The sequence below is a fragment of the Hibiscus syriacus genome, unplaced genomic scaffold, assembly GCF_006381635.1.
Source record: "Hibiscus syriacus cultivar Baekdansim isolate YM2019G1 unplaced genomic scaffold, ASM638163v2 tig00010533_pilon, whole genome shotgun sequence".
Taxonomy (NCBI): Eukaryota; Viridiplantae; Streptophyta; class Magnoliopsida; order Malvales; family Malvaceae; genus Hibiscus; species Hibiscus syriacus.
The window spans coordinates 874,000-898,163 of NW_024062223.1; the positions used below are offsets into that span (position 1 = coordinate 874,000).

The 24,164-nt window shown below is 32.8% G+C and overlaps 2 protein-coding genes and 1 long non-coding RNA gene across 4 annotated transcripts; all 3 read left to right on the top strand.

The window, feature by feature from the left end:
- Positions 1–5: 5 nt before the first annotated feature.
- Positions 6–13,481, top strand: LOC120203950. The gene is made up of 3 exons (XR_005523909.1): positions 6–123; positions 4,676–4,682; positions 13,423–13,481. It is a non-coding gene; the product is annotated as an uncharacterized LOC120203950 (long non-coding RNA).
- A 2,073-nt stretch (positions 13,482–15,554) lies between these two features.
- Positions 15,555–16,918, top strand: LOC120203949 (ribonuclease 1-like). The gene is made up of 3 exons (XM_039204081.1): positions 15,555–15,867; positions 16,018–16,216; positions 16,416–16,918. The coding sequence occupies exons 1-3, from the start codon at positions 15,595–15,597 to the stop codon at positions 16,841–16,843; spliced, it is 900 nt and encodes a 299-aa protein (XP_039060012.1). The 5' UTR covers positions 15,555–15,594; the 3' UTR covers positions 16,844–16,918.
- A 4,988-nt stretch (positions 16,919–21,906) lies between these two features.
- LOC120204057 (metacaspase-9-like) lies at positions 21,907–23,087 on the top strand. 2 transcript variants are annotated; one of them, XM_039204148.1, is made up of 2 exons: positions 21,907–22,295; positions 22,393–23,087. In XM_039204148.1, the coding sequence occupies exons 1-2, from the start codon at positions 21,947–21,949 to the stop codon at positions 22,896–22,898; spliced, it is 855 nt and encodes a 284-aa protein (XP_039060079.1). In that variant the 5' UTR covers positions 21,907–21,946; the 3' UTR covers positions 22,899–23,087. The 2 variants fall into 2 exon arrangements, with proteins under 2 accessions (XP_039060079.1, XP_039060080.1); XM_039204149.1 differs by having other exon boundaries at positions 21,907–22,291; positions 22,389–23,087.
- The last annotated feature ends 1,077 nt before the right edge of the window (positions 23,088–24,164 follow it).

Below are 24,164 nucleotides of genomic sequence, written 5' to 3' on the forward strand. Positions count from 1 at the left end.
GAGTTCCACTGGGAAAAAGAAGACATATGTCACGTTATAGCGAAAGTTTACGACGATAACAAATGCCACCATCGCAAATTCTACAATACCTTTGAAAACGATGACGATTTAACTCCACCTCCAGTGCCTATAACCCCTACAGACCGATAAGGGTAACCAGATCTGTTGAACTATGTTTTGATATAACAATTTAAGGCAAAATGGTTTTTGGACTTGAATTGAATTTACAAAATGTTTTTGGACTTAATTGAATTTATTTAAAGTTTTTTAAAAGGTTTCAAAAATAATTCAAAGTCAATTAAAATTCGGATTTGAGCCAAAAATATTTTAAGAGGTTTCAAGACTGCCCAGGGGGTACAGATTCCCCCCCAGGGGGTACAGATTCCCCCCCAGGGTTTTTGGCTCCGAGAAAACAGAATGTCCAGGGGGTACCGATTCCCCCCAGGGGGTACCGATTCCCCCTGTTCAACAGCCCAACTGTCATAATATTTGAATATTATGAAGGGGTATCGATTCCCTATGAAGGGGTACCGATTCCCTCTATTCTGGGCAACCTTTTTGAGTAGAAAAATCATTCCCAAACGGCTCCAAAACATCCCCAACGGCTATATACGACTTCAAACACATTCCAAGCTATAAATACAAGCTAAGAACACTTGAAGAAGTAAGAGAACAACTATCCAAGCAATCAAACACAAGAGAAGAGTTTTTCAATCTTATTTCATCTTTCTCTTGTAAATATTTTGTTCTTGTGAGCTCAATCTTGTAAACACCTACCTTAGAGAGGTTTTCTTGTTTACATTTCTTATCCTTTTGTAAAGAGGAAAGGTTCTAGCTTAGCCCGTGTAAAAGATAGAGAAAGGTTCTAGTTTAGCCCAGAAAAACTAGGGAGTTTGTAAGGTTACTCTTTATCCTCAAAAGAAAGAACAAATTAGTGAATTTGTTGGAAAATCCTTGGTGAGGAGCTAAGGTAGTGGACGTAGACTTTGATTGAGAAAGTCGAACCACTATAAATCGCTGTGCAATTCTCTATCTTTCAATCTCTTTACTCCCTAAACACAAAACCGTTCCGACCCCTCTTTGTAAACCGTTCCGGTTGTCGATTCCAGCTTCCGAAAATCCTAACAATTGGTATCAGAGCCTAACTCGTTAAGAAGGTTTAACCACCTTGAGACGATCCTAGAAGAAGCTCTACCAATTCCCTACACAACCGAGAAGATGACTTCCACCTCCGGCTCGTTCCACATGGAAGACTCCCTACCAACCGACAAACCTCCATACTTCAATGGAGTCAACTATCATCATTGGAAGAAATTAATAAAGGTATTCATCAAATCCAATGATCTTGATGTATGGGAGATAATCGAGAATGCCTACTCTTCTCCAAAGAAGAAGGAGAAGAAGCGGAGTGACAAAGAACGGAAGAAAGCTCAACTTAATGCCAGGGCCATGCACATGTTGTTTTGTGCATTTGGTCTTGAAATCTATGAAGGGGTTTCTTCATGTTCAAATGCCAAGGAGCTTTGGAATAAGCTCGAGGAAATCCATGGAAACAAGAAAGAAGAACCAACAAATGTGGTGTCTCTAATGGCTTATGAAGAGCCCGAGGTATCTTCTAACTCAAATGAATTTAATTTATATACGTTTGATGAGTTACAAGATGCTTTTAATAGGTTATATTCGGAGTTTGAGACCATGAACTCCAAATATAAGAAAATGATTTCAAAATTTAAAATTAAAAACGATTTTCTTTTTAAAACAAAAATAGATTTTGAAAGCCAAAATGAAATTTTGAAAAAAGATTTAGAGCTTTCAAAAATAAAAATTGATAGTTTTGAAAAACAAAATTTTGATTTAAAAGTTAAGCTTGAATGCTTAACAAAAGAAAAAGAAATCATTTTAAATAATTCATTTAGTTCAATAATGACAATATGCTCACATTGTCATTATCATGGTCATTTGGAACATACTTGTCCTTTGAAGAAAGGAAAACATTTTAAAATTAGGCAAGTATGGGTTCCGAAAGGAACAAGGGGCATTGAAACTAACGTCCAAGGATCCAAAGCAATTTGGATACCAAAATCGAAATGAATGTCTCTTGTAGGTGTGTGGGAGCAATGGTGATGAAGATGATGATATTCAAGATGCTCTAGCCACACATGAAAAATGAATGGGTAACCTCTAAGCTTAATGCTTTTAATTTTGGTTATTTGGTTGCTCATTTAATTTTAAGCATGCATGAGTTTTGATTTTAAGTAATTATGTATTATTTTTAATCTCATGTATGTTAAAAGGAAATTATGATGAACATTTTAATGTCTTAATAATTTTTCAAAATTTTTAGTTCATCATAATAAAATTTTGGTCAAATTTGGTTGTAATGCAATTGATATCTCTCTAACAATTGATATCAATTTTTCAAATACTTTGATTTTACAAATTTTAAAAATTTTTACCTAAATTTAAATGTTTATGCATGTGGTTTAAATGAAAATGATATCTCTCTAACAATTGATATCAAAATTTTCAAATGCATAACATTTTTGGAAAACTTTATGCATATGCACTTAATTTTAACAATTGGTATTGCATAAAGTATTTTAGACTTGGATACATTGAATTTCATGTACTACTAACATGTTTGTTATTCTTTGTTGAAATTCAATTTTGTTTAAGTGTCATTATCCTAAAAGCTTAATATTGTTTGAAATGCATTTATTGAGAGAGAGCTTTTGATTTTTCAATTTTTTTTTAAAATATCAAATTTACTACTTACTCTCCAAAGTTATTTTGAACTTCAAAGATCGAATTATTTTTGATATAACAAAAAGGGGGAGAAGTTTGGTTTGAAAAATTCAATTTCTTAATGAAAAAGGGGGAGCTTAACATTTTCATATGTTTTTCAACAACTAGTATCTTTTTCATTAAACATTTTATTAAGGAGGAGTTTTGCCAAAAACAATTTTTCAAATGTTTTGTTATATCAAAAAGGGGGAGATTGTTGAACTATGTTTTGATATAACAATTTAAGGCAAAATGGTTTTTGGACTTGAATTGAATTTACAAAATGTTTTTGGACTTAATTGAATTTATTCAAAGTTTTTTAAAAGGTTTCAAAAATAATTCAAAGTCAATTAAAATTCGGATTTGAGCCAAAAATATTTTAAGAGGTTTCAAGATTGCCCAGGGGGTACAGATTCCCCCCCAGGGGGTACAGATTCCCCGGGAACAGATTCCCCCCCAGGGGGTACAGATTCCCCCTGCAGGTTTTTGGCTCCGAGAAAACAGAATGTCCAGGGGGTACCGATTCCCCCAAGGGAGTACCGAGTCCCCCCTGTTCAACAGCCCAACGGTCATAATATTTGAATATTATGAAGGGGTATTGATTCCTTATGAAGGAGTACCGATTCCCTCTATTCTGGGCAACCTTTTTGAGTAGAAAAATCATTCCCAAACGGCTCCAAAACATCCCCAACGGCTATATACGACTTCAAACACATTCCAAGCTATAAATACAAGCTAAGGACACTTGAAGAAGTAAGAGAACAACTATCCAAGCAATCAAACACAAGAGAAGAGTTTTTCAATCTTATTTCATCTTTCTCTTGTAAATATTTTGTTCTTGTGAGCTCAATCTTGTAAACACCTACCTTAGAGAGGTTTTCTTGTTTACATTTCTTATCCTTTTGTAAAGGGGAAATGTTCTAGCTTAGCCCGTGTAAAAGCTAGGGAAAGGTTCTAGTTTAGCCCGGAAAAACTAGGGAGTTTGAAACGTTACTCTTTATCCTCAAAAGAAAGAACAAATTAGTGAATTTGTTGGAAAATCCTTGGTGAGGAGCTAAGGTAGTGGACGTAGACTTTGATTGAGAAAGACGAACCACTATAAATCGCTGTACAATTCACTATCTTTCAATCTCCTTACTCCCTAAACACAAAACCGTTCCGACCCCTCTTTGCAAACCGTTCCGGTTGTCGATTCGAGCTTCCGAAAATCCTAACAAGATCCGATCCGGGGTGTCACATTTGGGCCACCGGAGCGACCCACCGTAAAAATAGCAGAAAATTTAAAACTTTTTATCAGAACATGTAAACTTATAAAATCATTTGCCACTATTTAAAAATAAAACAGATTTCCAGACTCGTATATAAAACAAAATACAATTACATACCCCCTAATCACATGTACCATACTCAGCAACAACTCCGGACGAACTCCCTTACTGAAGTCGATAGATGCACTGGTACAATTATTTTAACCTGAAAAGGTGAGTAATAGAGTGAGCCTTGGAAAGCTCAGTAATACAGAACTATCAGATGATGCTGATGAACGTGCAGATACATATAAATATTTATTTCCTTATTGTTTCCGAACATTTACATATTTTTATGCTGAGCAGAGATCCTGCTGATATTTCGGGTGCTAACGGACAATGAGCTTTCAGTTCAGATAAATATTTCGGATGACTGAGTTCAGGAGATCAGAATAAGTTTTCTAGTGTGTTCCCAAAAACCATGTAACTTTTCAGATCTTTTTAAAACATATATATATACCCCCATCCAACAAGTCCAAATTGTGTAGGTTCCCCAGAACCATACACCCACCATCAAGTCCAGTAGGCCCTGAGCACACAGCCGAGGAACCGGTAAATAAGGCCCTGAGCACACAGCCGAGGAGCCTCCAGGTATACTTCCTCCAACATTACCCACCAAGTAAAATATGTTCGTCCGTAAACGGATATATCAAAAATCAAAACATAAATCAGGTCAAGTATCATATCAAAATCCAGGTCAAGTATCAGATCAGAATCCAAGTCAAGTATCAGATCAAAATCTATGTCAGATATCAGATAGAATCCATGTCAAGTATCAGATCAGAATTCAAATCGAAAATCAGATAAAATATTCATGTGAGTAGGGAACACACTAGAGTTTACAGATAGTATTCAAAGATATTGGATAATCTTAACAAGTAGGGGAACACGGATCTTTAGTATACCAATAGAATATCAGAATCCCTATTGAAAGAGTTCAATAACTGACAGAATCATCAGTTATTCAGAATGTGACTTGAGCTGATAAGGAAGAAATGAAGGTTCAGGACATTTATATTATATGTTGATTGATCGGATTATCAGACAACTTTTAGATGAATAGTTCCCAGAACTAATGCTTGTCGATTGGTCAATTCATTGTTCTTCTAGGGTATTTACTCTTTAATACCACAAATTCTTGTATGTAGACCATTTTCGGAACCATCGCTGAATAAATCTTCCGATGTCTTTATTTCATTTCCACGCTTCCACAATATCATGAAATGCTGACGTACTTGATTAATTTGTTCATAACCCATTGTAATTGTACAATACGTAAACTCATCAGAGTTTCCAGACTTATCCAAATCACTTATTAAATCCTCAGTCATTGAGGTTACCTAGTTCATTTAGCAGTCATGTCCATTCCAGTTACTTTAAGATTTTCCAGAGTAATTCAAACGTTCCTGAATTTCATATACACGTTGTACTTCCATTCCATTCAATTTGGTCTTCGTGGTTGATTTGTCGAACAAACATCCAATTCTTAGTACTGAATACGATCTAGAGCTGAGCTGAGCTAAATACTTCCAAAATTTATCATTGAGCCAAACTTGAGAAGACGAACACATGTTCCAGTAATATCTATGCCATTCAGGTATTTACATAGCTTTAGGGTTTATCTATTCACTTAAATTATTTTCCATTACCTTTAAAGGTAGTTCAATACCTATGCTTACTTGGATTCCTTAATTAATCCAAGACATTTACTTAATTTAGGCCATAAGGGTATTTTGGTAATTTTGATGTTCAGTTTTATTCTATTCATTTCAGAGCTCGAGGATATCCAATCATTCTTGAGTTTGTTGATATTCTTGGGTCATTTCCATTACAGGGGTATTTTGGTCATTTTATAGATTCAGCGTATTTCAATCCTTTCATTACGTCCGATCTTACTATTAAATTCAATCTTATCATTTACTCCAGTCCTTTCGAACAATTCTGACAGCAGAATACCCCCGATAAATTACTCTTCAAGTATTTACTCATTATTCGAATATTTTCGGGTCAAGTGTCTTCTCAGATTTTACAAACGGAATATCATGAATTTTTCTGTACAAAGACATGATCTTAACAATTAAATTCGTACTTAATCGAGTTAAGTATAAATCATCAAAGTACTTTCTCATTCAGGGTCAATTCAGACTATTTTATCTCTCAAGGGCATTTTCGTAATTTCTTAACTAGATAATTTCGATATTAGCTCTTAACGAAAATAATATACTTTAAAGATCCTATGGTTAATTGCTTTCTCCAACATTCTCTAATCTTGAAAAGATTCCTTAACAGACTTCTAGCATCTTGCTCAACTCCTCTTGGGTTAAAAACCGGTTATCCAAATATCCAAGTAAAACTAACATTTCTTATGCACCTCAATGTTTTTTTATCAGATCAATATGTCTGTAAAAACCTCTTATCCAACTTCCATATTCCAATCTTGTCTTTTTATAACACAAGGATTTTTCGTAATTTTACCCTACCGGAGTATTCTCATAATTTCTCATCCAAATACCTTTAACATTTAACATTTGATGAAATAAATTATAAGTTACAGATCCATGTTGATTTCTTTATCACTAAGTACATAACTTGTAATTTAATTCTAACAATCCCTTAATTTCTTATAAAAGTCATCTGAACCATAATCAATTACTGAACCTTTTTACCGTGTTCAGATCGAGTGTAGAACTTCATTAATTACACATATGAGACCAAACATTTCTATTCATGCATTTACCAATACCAACATGTTCTATAAAGCATAAAGAGGTAGTAAAGTATTACCTCGATTTCCATGCAATACTGATCGACCATAAAAATTCCATTCGAACGCCTTTGATCTTCAATTCAACTTCCAATAATTCCTCAGATACATATCAACATAAATTATATCAGAAACGGAGCTTATTTGCGATAAACGGATCGAATCGGGAGATAAATCAGTGAAAGACGACTTACCGGGTTTGAATTTGGCGAAACGGACTTCGGATTCGGATTCAAGACATCGAAAGCATAAAATATGACTTTTCGAAAATTTGGAATTTTTGGTCAAAATCAAAGTCAACGGGTTTGACAAAAAATTTCGAGTCCTTCGGGTTCGAATTTCAAAAAACAGACAGCGGAATCGGATTTGGAACGTCGAAAAATGTCAGGATAGGTATACTCGGTCGAAGTCAAATGTCGTTTAATGCCCGGTCAAAACCAGTCAAAGTTTTGGTCAACGGTGGTCAACGCCGGTCAACGATCAACGGGTCGGGTAAACGGGTCGGGTAAACGGATCGGGTTATGACCGGTCAAACTGGTCAACTATGCACCAAAACCGGTTGACCCGTTGACCGGCGTTGACCACTGTTGACCAAAACTTTGACTAGCTTTGACCGAGCATTAAACGACCTTTGACTTTGACCGAGTATACCTATCCTGACATTTTTCGACGTTTCAAATCCGATTTCGCTGTCTGTTTTTCGAAATTTGAACCCGAAGACCTCGAAATTTCCGGTCAAACCCGTTGACTTTGATTTTGACCGAAAATTCCAAATTTTCGAAAAGTCATATTTTATGCTTTCGACGTCCTGAATCCGAATCCGAAGTCCGTTTCTCCAAATTCGAACCCGGTAAGCCGTCTTTCACTGCTTTATCACCCGATTTGATCCGTTTATCGTAATTAAGTTCCGTTTCTGATATAATTTATGTTGATATGTATCTGAGGAATTATTGGAAGTTGAATTGAAGATCAAAGGCATTCGAATGGAATTTTTATGGTCGATCAGTATTGCACGGAAATCGAGGTAATACTTTACTACCTCTTTATATTTTATGGAACATGTTGATATTGGTAAATGCATAAATAAGATAATGTTGGTCACTTTTGTGGAGTTGAATAATTTATTCACTCGATATGAATGTGGTAGAAATTCTGTAACTGAATACGGATCGAATGACTAATATAAGAGATTAAAAGATTGTTAGAATTAAATTACAAGTTTGTGAATAGTGATAAAGAAATCAGACATGGATTTGTAAATTATATTTTATATCATTAAAGGTTAAATGTTAAAGGTACTTGGATGGAAAATTATGAGAATACTTCGATATGGTAAAAATACGAAATTACCCTTATATTGGAAAATGATAAGAATTATCCCTGGAAGTGGATTAATAAATCTGAAAAGACATATTGATACGATAAATATATTGATGTGCATAAGAAATGATAGTTATACTTAGAAATTATGGATAACCGGTTTTTAACCCCAAGAGGGTTTATGCAAGATACTAGAAGTGTTTTAAGGGAATTATTTCAAGATCAGAGAGTGTTCAAGAAAGCAATTAATCATAGGATCTCTAAATTATATTATTTTCGTTAAGAGCTAATATCGAACTTATCTGGTTAAGAAATTACGGAAATGCCCTTAAGAGGTAGAATAGTCTGAGATGACTCTGAATGAGAAAATACTTAGAGGATTCGTACTTAACTCGATTAAGTACGGATTTAATTGTTAAGATCCCGACTTAGTGCAGGAAAATTCCTGATATTCCGTTTGTAAAGTCTGAGAAGACACTTGACCTGAAAATATTCGAATAATGAGTAAATACTTGAAGAGTAATTTATCGGGGGTATTATGCTGTCAGAATTGTTCGAAATGACTGAAGTAAATGATAAGATTAAATTAAATGATAAGATTGAATTAAATAATAAGATCGGATGGAAGGAAAAGATTGAAATACCGTAGATCTGTAAAATGACCAAAATACCCCCTGTAATGGAAATGACCCAATAATATCACCAAGCTCAGAAATGATTGGATATCCTCGAGCTTTGAAATGAATGGAATAAAACTGAATACCAAAATTTAGAAAATAACCTTATGGTCTAAACTAAGTAAATGTTTTGGATTAATTAAGGAATCCAAGTAAGCATAGGTATTGGACTACCTTTAAAGGTAATGGAAAACAATTTAAGTGGGTAGATCAACCCTAAAGCTATGTCAATACCTGAATGATATAGATATTACTTGAATACGTGTTCGTCTTCTCAAGTTTGGCACGATGATAATTTTGGAAGTATTCAACTCAGCTCAATTCTAGATCGCATTCAGTACTAAGAATTGGACGTTTGTTCAATAAATCAACTACGAAGACCAAATTGAATGAATCAGAAGTACAATGTGTATCTGAAATAAGGAACATTTGAATTACTCTGGAAAATCCCGAAGTAACTGGAATGGACTTGAATGCTAAATGAACTAAGTAACCTCAATGACTGAGGATTAAGTAAGTGATTAGGATAAGTCTGGAAATTCGGATGGACTTACATGATGTATCATCTCTATGGATTATGAACCACAAACCAAATACGTCAGCATTTCATGGTATCGTGGAAGCGTGAAAAGGAAATAAAAACCATTAGAGTATTTGTTCGTCTCCTTAAGATATGTTTAGTGATGACTCAAAAGTTGATTTAGGGACAATAATTGTTGGTATTAAAGAGTGAATACCTGGTAGGAAAACGAATGGACCGGTCAACATGCATTAGTTTTGGGAGTTTTTAAACTTAATTTATTTTAATAATCTGATAAATCGACGCCGACAGTAAATGTCCAGAATCTTCATTTCTTCCCTATCAGCTCAAGTTATATTCTGAATAACTGATGATTTCGATAGTTATTAAACTATTCCTATAGTGATTTTAAATACCGACATTCTATCGGTAAACTGAAGATCCGTGTTTCTCTGCCTTATAAGATTATCCAGTCCCTCTAAATAATATTTGTAAACTCTGGTGTGTTCCATAATTATATAATTATTTTATCTGATTTCCGACTTGAATTCTATTCTGATACATGACCTGAATTCTGTTCTGATTTCTGATCTGGATTCTGTTCTGATATCTGTTCTGAATTCTGTTTTGATTTCTGATATCTCCGTTTAATGACGGAAAAATGTTTTAAATGGGGGTATTGTTGAAGGAAGAATTTTCGCAGGTTCCTCAGCTTTGTGCTCAGGGCCTTATATAATGTGTTGGGTTGGGTGTATGGTTCTGGGGAACCTACACATTATGATGTGTTGGGATAGGGGTATATATATATGTTTTAAAAAGATCTGAAAAGTTACATGGTTTTTGGGAACACACTAGATAACCTATTTTGATCTCCTGAACTCAGTCATCCGAAATATTTCTCTGAAATGAATGCTCATTGTCCGTTACCACCTGAAATATCAGTAGGATCTCTGCTCAGCATAAAAATCTGTAAATGTTCGGAAACAATAAGGAAATATATATTTATCTGTATCTGCACGTTCATCAGCATCATCTGGTAGTTCTGTATTACTGAGCTTTCCAAAGCTCACTCTATTACTCACATTTTCAGGTTAAAAGAATTGTACCAGTGCATCTATCGACTTCAGTAAGGGAGTTCTTCCGGCGTTGTTACAGAGTATGGTACATGTGATTAGGGGGCATGTAATTGTATTTTGATTTATATACGAATCTGGAAATCTGTTTTATTTTTAAATAGTGATAACTGATTTTATAAGTTACACGTTTCAATAAAAGTTTTAAATTTTCCGCTATTTTTACAGTGGGTCGCTCCGGTGGCCCAAATGTGACACCCCGTATCGGATCTGGTTACCCTTATCGGTCTGTGGGGGTTACAAATCTCTTCATAATAAAAGGGTTAATAAGAGAAAACAACACTCTAATATTGAAAATTGATGATTTTAAAGTTTAAATTTATATTAATATTGTTTAGTTTCAATTCAAATTGAAACATGAATTTGCCTAATCAGTTTAGCTTGATTAAAAAGCCGTAAGTATCATTTTGGATCGAAAAGTTAAGTTCAAGTATTAATTTAAACAAAGAAGTTAAATTCAAGTATCTAATTGGACAACAAAATGTTTAAATATCATATTAAACGTTGAACCCAATTTTATGTACCTGATTGAACTGAAAAAAAAGTATAGATATCAAATTTAACACTAAAGCCAAGTTTAGGTACTAAAATACATATTATTATTATTATAACAATACCAACAAGATAAAAGTAACAAGGATAATTTAATTGAACGTCACTAAACTATAGGGTAAGAACTAAAAACATTAGGATTAATTACACATTTAACACTTAAACTATCAATTTTAATATGTTTTAGTACCTAAACTTTCAATTTTTTTAAAATTATACTTAATATTTAGTTTTCATTTCATTTTAGTACCATGTCATTAAAAACTTAACACGTTTAGTACATAAACTATCAATTTTGGTCCGTTTTAGTACCTAACTTTTGTTTTTCAAAACTCAATGTTAAATTTTGAATGAATGTACTAAAATGAATCAAAAACTAAAGTTTTTAATAGTGGGATACTATATGAAACAAAAAATAAACTTTCGGTGTGTTTTAAAACATTGAAAGTTTAAGTATTAAAACATACTAAAATTGATAATTTAGATTCTAAACGCATAAATTATCCAAAAAAATAATATGAAAATGACTACATGACAATGAAACAACTTTATACAATTGGATATTTATTCTCATTATTTATATATTCTATCAATTTGATCATAATTTTAATTTAATTAGATAATAAAAATTAAAATACCAAATTAAACCTCGAAACTAAGTTTATGTATCTAATTGAACTAAAAAATAGATATCAAAATTAACATTTATGTTAAATTTCGGTACCAAAATATATATTTACCATATATAAAAATAATGATAATACCAACAACAATAATAAAATTAACTGATTCTTTTTCTATATGTAATGGGATAAGAGGAGGTAGGATAGTAGGTTGTCCCAATGTTAGGTTGAGAGCAACTTCCGTAGAATACCTCAACAATTATAAATTATCCACCGTAAGATTCGATCTGTACACACAATTCACCAACAACAAGAATAGATAAAATTCTTGTGCCCTACCAACTGAGCACAATTCACCAACAACAATAATGAAATGGGTTATTAATTCTTAGCAATTAGGCTTAATAGTGAAGAAGGTAAAGTTTTGGACACACACACACAGCGTCGCCAGAGTTACTCTGAGCCTCCGCGACACGCAAATCCAAGGTAACTCCTTTTTCCTTTAAATTTCCTTCGTTTTATTTTTGTTTGAGTTGGTTTTTCCCCGATTGTTTTGGTGTTCAAATTCGAATGAAGAAAGAAGAGTTGTAATGGAACGAGTTTTTTTTTTTTGAAATTCGAAGCTTAGATTGTGACGAAAAGCAATAGCATTGGTTTGATTATGGAAAAGAATGAAAACGGGAGGTTAAGAAAAGTTATTTATAAATTTATTGAATGAGAATGGTGGGTTTGTTTGGTTTGTGATTCGGTGTGAGATGTTGTTCGTATTTGATTGAAATAATTTTCTTCCTCTTGTTTGGAAGGATGGAAAACTGGGTTTTTGAAGGGAAAGGGAATTGATGGTCTGTTTTGCCTTTTTCCTTGGAGCTTATCACCGTTTTATCTTGCCTTCTTTAGTTAAATGTTGTTTAATGTCCGGTCAAAGCCAGTCAAAGTTTTTGGTCAATGGTTGTCAACGCCGGTCAACGGTCAACGGGTCAACGGACGGGTAAACGGGTCGGGTCGGGTTATGACCGGTCAAACCGGTCACTTTTGTCTTCCCCACGCGCAGTGGCGGCGCGTGGGGCACGTGAACAGTGCTAAAATTCCGGAAAATTTTCTAAAAATTATTTTGAGCGATTTCGAGATACTTACAAAGCTCGGTTCACAATTTTGAACGGCGGGGAGCTCGATTTCAACAAATCGGAAACTTTGATCGCTTCACCTCCTCACGCGCCACCGCCGACGGAGACCAGGGATGACACCGACGAACTCGGAACGATGCAACGAACACGATGGTGCGGGAGGTGTCGTAAACGGATGACCCGATCGTCGTGAATTGATGAAAAACCAACTAAAACGAGTTATTACCGACGATACTTCTGACTGAAATTAACGTCGAACGGCGATGATTCACTACGAAAGGTTTGAAGGATTTTGTTCCTTGGTTGACAACGAACACGGTGGTGGTTTCGGCTCGTCGATCGGAGGTCGGACGGCGAGTAAATCGGAGATCGAAGTAGAATGAACGGGGGAGAAAAACTGAAAAATAATCTGCATAACACACGAGGAAATGGGTTTATAATATCTCCAAAAGAAAAATGGTTAAACTATGAGTTTAGCCACTGAATTTCCTGCACTTTATAAAACGGTCTGCCAACTTTAGAACTTTACAATTTAATCCCCTGTTTCTTTCAAAATACCAAATTAAATCCACCACTTTATAATTTCTTAATTTTAGCCCCTAAATTGGGGTGTTACAGTGCCTCCCAACACGATAAAGAAAAAACGACGATGCAGAAAAAGGAAAACGACGCCGAAAAACCGGATGAGCACCTCATCGGCCAGGAGCATATTCTTTACCAGTTGAAGCTTTGAAGACTATGGTATTAACGACAGAGAAACGAAAACCCTTATTTCATCTTCGAGGAGCTTCTCCACTGATTCCCCCTCAGATATGTTCAACACCAACTTAAAAATTATACTGGAAACAAAGCCTACGAGGCAAAGCAAGAAGAAACCAAAGAAAATTAAGCAGACAAGAAGATATGCTATAAGATTTTCGCCATTGGAGAGCGAATCGCCAGCGAGGTTGTCGAGCTTCTTGCAACATATGATATCGTGCATAGTGGACAACAAAGTGAGAGAGAGTTTTGTGGTGGTGAAGAAATGAGAATTTTGTGGTGGTGAATCTCCAACTTTTCTCAGGTAATACAGATGCTATGTGGACTAAATAACTTTAAAAAAGCCGTCCATGTCATCACCATCACGACCCGTCCATGCCATGTCATTGTGCCGTTAACGGATTAACGACGGAGTGACAAAATTGAAGTGAAACATAAACGTCAGTGCTAAAATTGGCAAAATTAAAACGTCAGTGACATTTTCGATCCCGAGCATAAAGATGAGTGGTATTTGACATAGATTACCCTTATTATTATTATTATTATTATTATTATTATTATTATTATTATTATTTTATATCTCGTTATAAACTTTTGGGATAGAAAGTGCGAGTCCAGGGATGGATCGAGGAAGTGTCCGTATTCGATATCCGAAATCGATTTATTTAATCTAGAAGTTGATATAGATCCGAGTAAGATGACTTAAATAGGTCCGGAATTCGAAATAAACAGAATCGGACTGAAATCGACTCGAATTTTAGTTGGATCAAAAATAACCGGAACCGAAAGTAACTCGAATCAAAAGCAACCTGAACTGAAAACAACTCGAATTGAAAGTAACACAAACTGAAAACAACTCGAATTGAAAGTAACACAAACTGAAAAAACCCGAATCGAAGCAACCCGAATTTAGTTTACCTATATTTGATCCGAACCGAACTTTAACTAGATTTTAACCCAATAATTGAGTCTAAATGAAATGGATAAATTCTTTATTTTATATTATTATTATTATCTATTTTGAGCATTGAGAAATAGTAAAATGATGTATGTTTTATTCTCATTTTATATTATATTTACTAGTTAACAACCACTTCTATAAATAGTTTAATGGTTCAACTGATCTTTCCTCAATATATATATATATATATATATATATATATATATATATATATATATATGATGAAATAACTTCTAGTTCTAAATTTGGATTCTGACAATATATATATTCACATAATTTTTTTATTTTAAAGATTTGTTGATTCCATTGATTAAAATTAAAACTTCTAGCTCTGAATTTGAAATGTGATAATATATATTAATATAAAAATTTTGAATTATAAGTAATAAAAAGTAACATCGAGAGTTATGACGACAAAGAACGATATTGGTTGACCAAAAATTCTAAAGGTTGACTCGAATTGAGCCCAAAAATCTAATGATTGATTCGAACTGAAACAAACGGATCCGATTTTGACTCGACCCGAAGCCAAACAATCTGATATTAACCTGACCCAAAAACCAATCAATCCAATTTTGACCCAATCCGATACTCGACCTGAACTGAATTTTCATAGACCATACTAAACCCAACCGGACCGAATCTAAACCAAAATGTTGTGTCTATTTCTATTATTACACCAATCAAATCGAATTTAATTTTAAAACAATAATTTATACCAGACAAAATAATCTTATTTTTCATATATTAAAAAGTTGAATAGACTTCGTCTAATATTAGGTAGTTTATATACATATAAATAATGACTTGGTATTTGTACCTAACACGTAAGTCTACTTTCTTAATTATTTTTACATTTAAAACGTTTTTATAATTGAATGTTATGAAATTATTAATTAAGAAACACCAAAAATCAAACTCACACGCAATTCATTTTCATTATTATTATTATTATAGTTTTCCTAGAAATACCTTGAAAACTTGGTATAAAAACCCTAGCATGGAAATGGAAATACCCACAATCTTCTTCTTCTTCTTCTTCTCCCTCATCTCCGAGTTTTGTAAGCAAAATGGCTATGAAGCAGACATTAGCTTTTGCTGCAGTTGTGGTGGCGAGTTTGGTAGTGTCAGCTCAAGGCACTGATTTTGCGTTCTATAAACTGAGTCTGAGATGGCCCACTTCTCTTTGTATCGCTAAACCAGCGAGTTGTCTCAAACCAATACCCAAAATCTTCACCATCCATGGCTTATGGCCATCATTCGCAAATGGCAGTAATGTTCCTCCTTATAATGCAATAACTAATAAATGCAATGTCAATCCTGTACCTCAAACTGCTATTGTGGTACGTTATTTACTTTTTAACATAAAATTTTATGTTAGTTCCTGCACGTATTATTGTATTGTTCAGTGCTATGAAATGGGTGATTAGTTCATTTAATCTCATTGATTTAGTTTCAAGTGTTGTATTGATTTTTTTATTAAAAATGGGTAGGCTGCACTGTCACCCATTAGAACGAGACTGTTGGCAAAATGGCAAAACATTTATAATGAGACCGGTTTCACTAACGAGGGGGTGTGGGAAATTGAATGGTTACACCATGGAATGTGCTCAGATTATCCTCAAGATCCTTTGACTTATTTTACCAGTGGCTTAGATCTTGCCGAGAACAGCAAATACGACCCACTCACAGGTAATATACAGGACTTAAACTGAATCAGATACGAGTTGGAAGGGTTTAATTTTTCAAGTCGAGTTCGAGTGGGTCAAAAACTCAACCTGAACCGTGATCATCTCTACTCGTGATGACGATAATTAAGAATGGTCGGATTCGACTATTAGTTCTTATATTTCGTGTATTTTTACATTTTTTCCCTATGCTGAACTTGCAGTTTTGGGAGTTCCTGCATCAGACACTACTCCACATGTCATACAAGATTTATTAGACAATGTTCATAGGAGCTTGGGGTTCTATCCTCAAATCTCATGCAATAGGCCTATTAAAGGCAAAAAGCAACTGTACCTGAAGGAGATCTTTTTCTGCTTTAAAAGAGCCATGCCACCTATTGAGCTTCAAAATTGCCCCGTCCCTATGGATCACACGTGCAACTCGTTGCAACCTCCCCAACCCAGCACTGTTATATTTCCTCAACCGATTACTACCAATTCTTTGTCGAAGGAAACGCCGCCTCTCGGTCGCGATATCGAGGTTCCTCCGGCGACTTCTTGGCCTAGTGTAACTTGCGGGTTATTGGTTATAGGCTTCTTGGTATTATATATTCTCAAGCGTCGTAATCGTTTGCATGAACACGTTGAATGAAAGACTGTGTAAGCGTTCCCCTTACTAATTAATCCTCTCATTGTTTGGACTTGTGCCTAGTGCGAGAGTTAAAAATCAATATAATAATGAATAAAGGAGATTTTCTCTTACCAGATCTTACTATTTGTGTATCAATGTTGAATTCGTATTATAATAAATTTTATGTATATAATGAATTTGCATACTCTTATTTGTAAGGATATGTGACCTATGGATAATCTCGTGTTGTTTATTTTTATGGATAAAAGGAGTTTTGTTGCAACAAGTTTCCAATGTAGGAAAAGTGATTTTCAATCAATCTAATAATGTTTCAACATGAAGAATTTAAAAAATTAATTTCCTAATTAAGGATTTAAATTACAATTTGTATTTGTCTCTTTGGCCACATTCATTTATCGTTATTGCATACATAACAAATGTTGAAATCATTAAAAGTATCGTGGTTGTGACTTTTCAATAACATATACTATTGTGGACATAACGATTGTAGATATCGCAGTTTTAGACGATATTGTTATCACTGCATAACAATCATTATTGTGGTTACAAACCATTATTTAAGTAATTGTTCTTAATAACAAGTGTTTGGAAAAAATAAATTTTAAGGGCAACTCCATAATAACAAGTACTGAAAAATAGGTCACTAGTAAAAAATATTGAAAAAAGTAAATTTTAAGAGTATCCTCAAAATAACAAATATTGAAAAAAATTTGGACCAAATTATTAGAGTCACAATAACAAATAAATATTATGATACTCGGGAAATAACGAGGACACCTGCGTTACTTGTATATTATGATAATGTACAAGTCATTCCTCTAATTCAAGGGTGAAATGAGGGAAGATATGATAATGTCGACTAAAAAACTTCCTTTTTTTACCTAGATTCAGAACCGAAATTAGTAAAAAAAACAACAAGAAAATCTATTCGAAACTGAAAAAACAAAAAAAAATAATAACCTTTGAACTTTGATATTATTGATTCGAAAAAGTTACAGTGCTTTTTGCCAAAAAAAAAAAAGAGATTTTATGTTTCTCATGCATGGGTCTTTATACCCGTTTCCATAGAAATTACAAATGATTCTTATTTTGTTTTCTTCTTTGTTGTTTTCTGTAGCTGGTGGTGTGTTGCTTGACGTGCAGGGGTGACTTTGTTGGCATTGAGGCAGAAAGGGGTGGCCTTTTGTTGGGGATTGGGGCGGCTGCTACCCTAGAGTTTAGGTTTAGACCTGGATCGGGTCTAATTTGGGTTTTGGGTCGGGTATTCAGGTTTAATAATATATTAAAAAAATAAAAAGAACTTTTATGATTTTATCGGTTCAAAATCATATTAAGACTTGTATAATTTCATAAAATTATAAATTATAGATACATAACATGTATACATTAATTAGAAAATAAGCAATAAAAATTTTTGACTTGGTCATTGTATCTAACTCAAAATGTCTAGTTCTAGTTTTTTCAATTTATTATTTGTATACATGTGAAGATATTTTTAATATTTAGGGTAAACTATACATCTAGTAAGTAAACTATTAGTTTTAGTACTTAAATTATCATTTTTTTTAAATCACCTAACGTTTAGTTTTTATTTTATTTTAGTGCCCCACCATTAAAACTTTAACTCATTTTGTCCATAAACTATCAGTTTTGGTCCGTTTTAGTACCTAAACTTTCATTTTTTTTTCAAAACTTAACGTTAAGTTTTGAACGAGGTACTAAAATAAAATTAAAATTTTAACGGTGGGGTACTAAAAAGAATAAAAACTAAATTTAGGTATTGTTTTTAAAAAAATTAAAAAATATTAAATATTAAAATAGACTAAAACTAATAATTTATATACTAAACATGTAATTACTAATATTTATTAGAAAACTTGATGAACCGTTGACTAGAATAAAGTTTTACATACGACATTACGATAATATTTTTTTTATTTGTTCATACTTAGAGACGTCCTCATACTTTTATTATTTTTGGAGAAGAATTTTATTAAGAAAATATGAATCGGAGTTGATAAGATTTTAGCATTGATCTGACTTTTACATGTAATCGAGTTATCTTACAAAAGTATTTGAGAATTTCGTACCTACCAATGAGTTGTCATAAATTTTATAAATATATTTTCAGCTACTAACGTGGTATAACCTAAGTCAACCCCAAGTTAAATTAGAAAAACATTGACATTAGAAAATAAAGATCACGGACACGAATCAATTTATCTCGAACTAATTTATCTAAGTGGTTAAAAGAATTGTTGTTGTTCCTAAAGGTCACGGATTTGAGCACCAGCGACTGTAGTAAGGTGATTGAGCGTTTATTGTCAAATGGTTGAGAGTATTTAGAATAGATTTCACTTTGTAAATATCCTAGCTTAATAAAAAAAATCATAGAATTATATAGAAAAAATAAGATAAAATTTAGGGTTAATTATGCATTTAGTAACTAAACTATCAGTTTTGGTCTGTTTTAATACTTAAACTTTCATTTTTTTAAATCATACCTAATGTTTTTTTTTTTATTTTAGTACCCATTGTTAAAAACTTAACACGTTTAGTACCTAAACTATCAATTTTGGTCTATTTTATAACATAAACTTTCAAAAAAAATCAAAACTTCATGTTAAATTTTGAACAGAGGTATTAAAATGAAACAAAAAATTAATCTTTAGATATGGTTTTGAAAAAAAATGAAAATTTAAGTACTAAAACGGACCAAAATTGATAATTTAAGTACATAAAAAGTAATTTATTTTAAATTTTATAGTGTTCGATAAAATTACCTACAGATGAGTACGGTTTTACCTTATATATTTAAAAATAATTACAATAATACCCCTCTCTATATATATTTTTTCAATTAAGTCACTGTTTTTATTGAACAAAAATAATTTTTTTATTATTTCGGGCCAGTTTCCAAATCATATATTCGGGTCGGGTCGGGTGAAACTTTATTTTGATCGGTTCGGGTCTCGAATGGAGGTTCCCTTATTCTCGGGTTGGGTCGGGTGGACCAAAAACCCGACCCATGGCCATCCCTAATGGGGATGATTTTAACTTATGATGTTTATTAGCATGATTTTTATAATTTATTGAAATGAATAATCAATCAATAAAATTAAAATTTATTTTTTTAAATTTTTTTATAATATATTGCTACATGTAATTTCCTCCCAATTTTACATTCCAGCGAACCAAACAGAATATGGAATTGGATTCCAATTCAATTTCCTGTCAACCAAACAAAATATAGAATTGGATTCCAATTCCTGACAGATTCAAATTCCTTCACAGATTCCAATTCCCTCATAAACATTCCAGCGAACCAAACGCCACCTTATTACCTATACATCCTATCAAAATATGCTAATTTTAAATAAATTAACAAATTCAACCTTCTAAATTTACAAACTTTAGTAACTTGGTCCCAAAAATACTTGTAACATCAAAAACCCAAAGCCGATCGCATTGCTTTTATCATTATAAACAAATTGATTATGCTATAAATTTAGATTTCTAATATTCTTATTTTTAAATAAATATTAATGATAAATATATTATTATAATTTAATTTGAAAAAATGTCAAGTGATTTAGGCTAGATTTGTGGAGTTGAGTACTTTTTTAATGAAGCATATCATATTCGCCTTCAAAAAGTCAAAAGAGAAGGAACTAAAAACTTTAAAATCCAATTATTGTTAGTGATGAGGGTCGGTGTTGTGGTATTTTAGTTATATTTAAGGTTTGAATCGATATATCATCTAAATTTCAAGAGTCAAATTGATATTATATCTAAAGTTTAGGTATTGCATTATTATTTTATCTAAAATTTAAGATTAAATTAAAAATTAATCGATTTTTACTAATATATCATGTCATCAACTAATGATGTTTAATGTCATAATAGCCAAAACATTATAAATCAATAATAAATGACTAAAATGTTAACTTTTTAAATTCAGTGACTAATAATCAACACTTAGAAAAATAAAAATTTGTAATAGGAAATAATATAAATCTTTTTCTCACAGTCAAACTATACAAATTAAAAAGAGTAAACTAAACATTTAGTACCTAAACTATCAGTTTTAGTCTATTTTAGTACTTAAACTTTCAATTTTTCAAAATCATATCTAACGTTTAATTTTTGTTTTATTTTAGTATCCTGTTAAATATTTAAAGGTATATTTTGAAACAAATTGAAAGGTTAAGTACTAAAACGGATTAAAATTGATAGTTTAGGTATTAAATGCGTTAAATTTTTAACGGTAAATTACTAAAATAAAACACAAACTAAATTTTAGATATAATTATAAAAAAAATTACATACTGAAAAAAATTTAAAATTGATAATATAAGCATTAAACACATAATTTATCTAATTAAAAATGAATAAAATTCGATCCAAATATTATATTTATTTACATTATCTTAAAAATAAAAATAAAAATATATTTGGGAGTGTCATATCATTAGATTAGTCGTCATGTTGATGAGATAATATATATATATATATGGACTGACGTCTATACATTAATTAATTCAATTATTGCTCATAATTTATGAGTTTATGGAGGTCATTGCACATGATAGCTTGAAAGTAAACTACCATATATATATAGGGGTGGGCGCGGAATTTTACGGATTTTGATCTGATTCGATTTAATTGATGATCTGATTTGATTTAATTGAGTTGGATTTTCTATATAAAAAAAAAGTTAAATTCAGGTTAAGTTAATTCGGGTTTTTTTTCTAAAGAATATTTTTAGGTTAGATCGAGTTTAGGTTTACGGTAAAATTATTTGGTTTGATCCAAAAAAATAATAAAAATTTATCTTATATATATTTAAAGATAATTGTAATAATAATCTTATAAATAAATATAATATTTTTATTTCGAGTTGGATTGGATTCAGATCCAATGAATTCAATCTTAAACTCGGGTCAGATCAAGGTTCGAGTAGATAATATATATTTTCGAGTAGGATAAGATCAACAGTACGATCCATGCCCATCCCTATATATACATGCATTGCATGTTCAACAATGGAAGCCAAGCACAACAAATATTAACCAAGCTATTGGCTTTTGATATCCAAGATCGATGGCGAAGGTCACCAAGAGAGCTGTTCTTGTGGGCTGCGACTACGCTAATCATCCATTCCGTTTGCCTGGATGCATACGTGATGCGTTAGATATGAGAGACTTGATCGTCAAACATCTTGGCTTTGTTAACGTTAAGGTCCTGAGCGATGAAGCGCAGCCGCCGTCTGCGCTGGCTACAGCTGCGAACATCAAGCATCAACTTACTCAAATGGTGGAAAGCGCTAAAGCAGGAGACGTCCTCTTCTTCTACTTCAGTGGACATGGAACTGCGATTCCGGTCCTTAAAGATGGACTGCCTCGCCGGGAAGAGAAAGCAATCGTCTCTGCTGATATGCATGCTATCCCTGGTAGCTTTCTGTTCCCACTACGTATCTAGTCATAACTGTTGTTAATAAGAGTGAGTATTTGATCGACTCGACTAAATTTTTTTGAATATTTGTACAGGATTATTCTTCAGGCAATTGGTCAACCAACTACCGGAAGGCGCGACCTTCACGATTGTCTCGGATTCCGGCCACAGTGGTGGTCTCCTCAAAGGAGAGAAAGTACAAATCGGACCAAAACCAAAACCTTTAGAAGAAAAGCCTACACCACCAGGGACGTCCTTGATCAAAAAGACCATTGAGTTTCGCTTCGTCCGTGACATCGATGATATAGGATCCGGTTCGTACCCGGAGGCCGATGACGGGGGGATCTTGCTAAGCGGGTGTGCACCGGAAGAGACATCGTATCAAGTGGCCACGGATTTCGGCACATTTGCCTTCGGGGCATTTACCAAAGCAGTGCTGGTGAATGTATCCAACGACCCATGGATAAGCAACAAGGATGTTGTGAAAGAAGCTCAGAAGTATGTATTGCATGTTGGCATTTATTTCCAGCACCCGTGCCTTTACTGCAGTGATGCCAATGCAGATGCACCTTTCCTGGGTGGCGCTCCTAAGAATCCATGATCGGAGAAGGCCAGGGACGGACGTAGACTATACCCCAGCATCCCTCGGTCCATCCCGGAGAAGTTGCTACTCAGGCTGTCAACATGAATAATAATGTGCTATGTCCATCGTTGCACAGTTCTAGTACTATAATAAAGTTGGCGGCCACTTTATTAATGTTACCACTTGTTACCATGGTTTAATTATATATGTTGTGTAGTTGCTTTATTTCTCCTCATCTCTTTGCCCTTTTTTTTTCTTCTTTATAACTATTGCTAGTATAAAATAAATGGGTTTTTATTATCTCATCACTTCTCATTGTTTATAGGATAAATTATACATAGATTTAATACTTAAACCATCAGTTTTGATATATTTTAATATTTTAATATTTTAATTTTAAGTTTTTAGAAATCATGCTTAAAGTTTAATTTTCATTTTGATATATTTTAATATTTTAATATTTTAATTTTAAGTTTTTAGAAATCATGCTTAAAGTTTAATTTTCATTTTAGTTTCCGCTGTCAAAAAATGAAGAAACTAAAGCTTTTACCAGTGAGGTTCTAAAATGAAATCTAAACTGTAGATATAGTTTTGAAAAAATTGAAAACTTAAATACTAAAATGGACCAAAAATAATAGTTTAGGTACTAAAAACATAATTTACCCCGGCTTATATTCATCTATCTATGCCATCTTTTTAGGGTAAATTATGTATTTAGTGTCTAAACTATCAAATTTGGTTTGTTTTAGTATCTAAACTTTTAATTTTGTTCAAAACTTTGCATAAAGTTTATACTAAAATGGACCAAAATTGATAGTTTAGGAACTAAATGTGTTAAGTTTTTAACGGCATGGTACTAAAATGAAATGAAAACTAAACGTTAGGTATAGTTTTAAAAAAAATTGAAAGCTTAAGTACTAAAACAGACCAAAATTGATAGTTTATATATTAAACGCGTAGTTTATCCCATCTTTTTATCTCCTCAATTAGACTGATTTATGCTTATCAAAATCTCCGAAAATACTCTCCTCCATTTGACATCTCTTCCGCTTACTCAGTGATTGATATAGTAAGAATGTAACTCATGCATGATATAATCGTAGATACAAAATTATACATCGTCTAAAGAATGAACGATATTCTCTCAATGATATCGTATGATTAATGAAGATAAAACTGAATCATGGGTCGTTGATATAGGATAAATGATTTAATTAATATTTTATATAATAATCATCTTCATCGTATGAATTATAATGAAACATTGAGAGAGAAAAATGATCG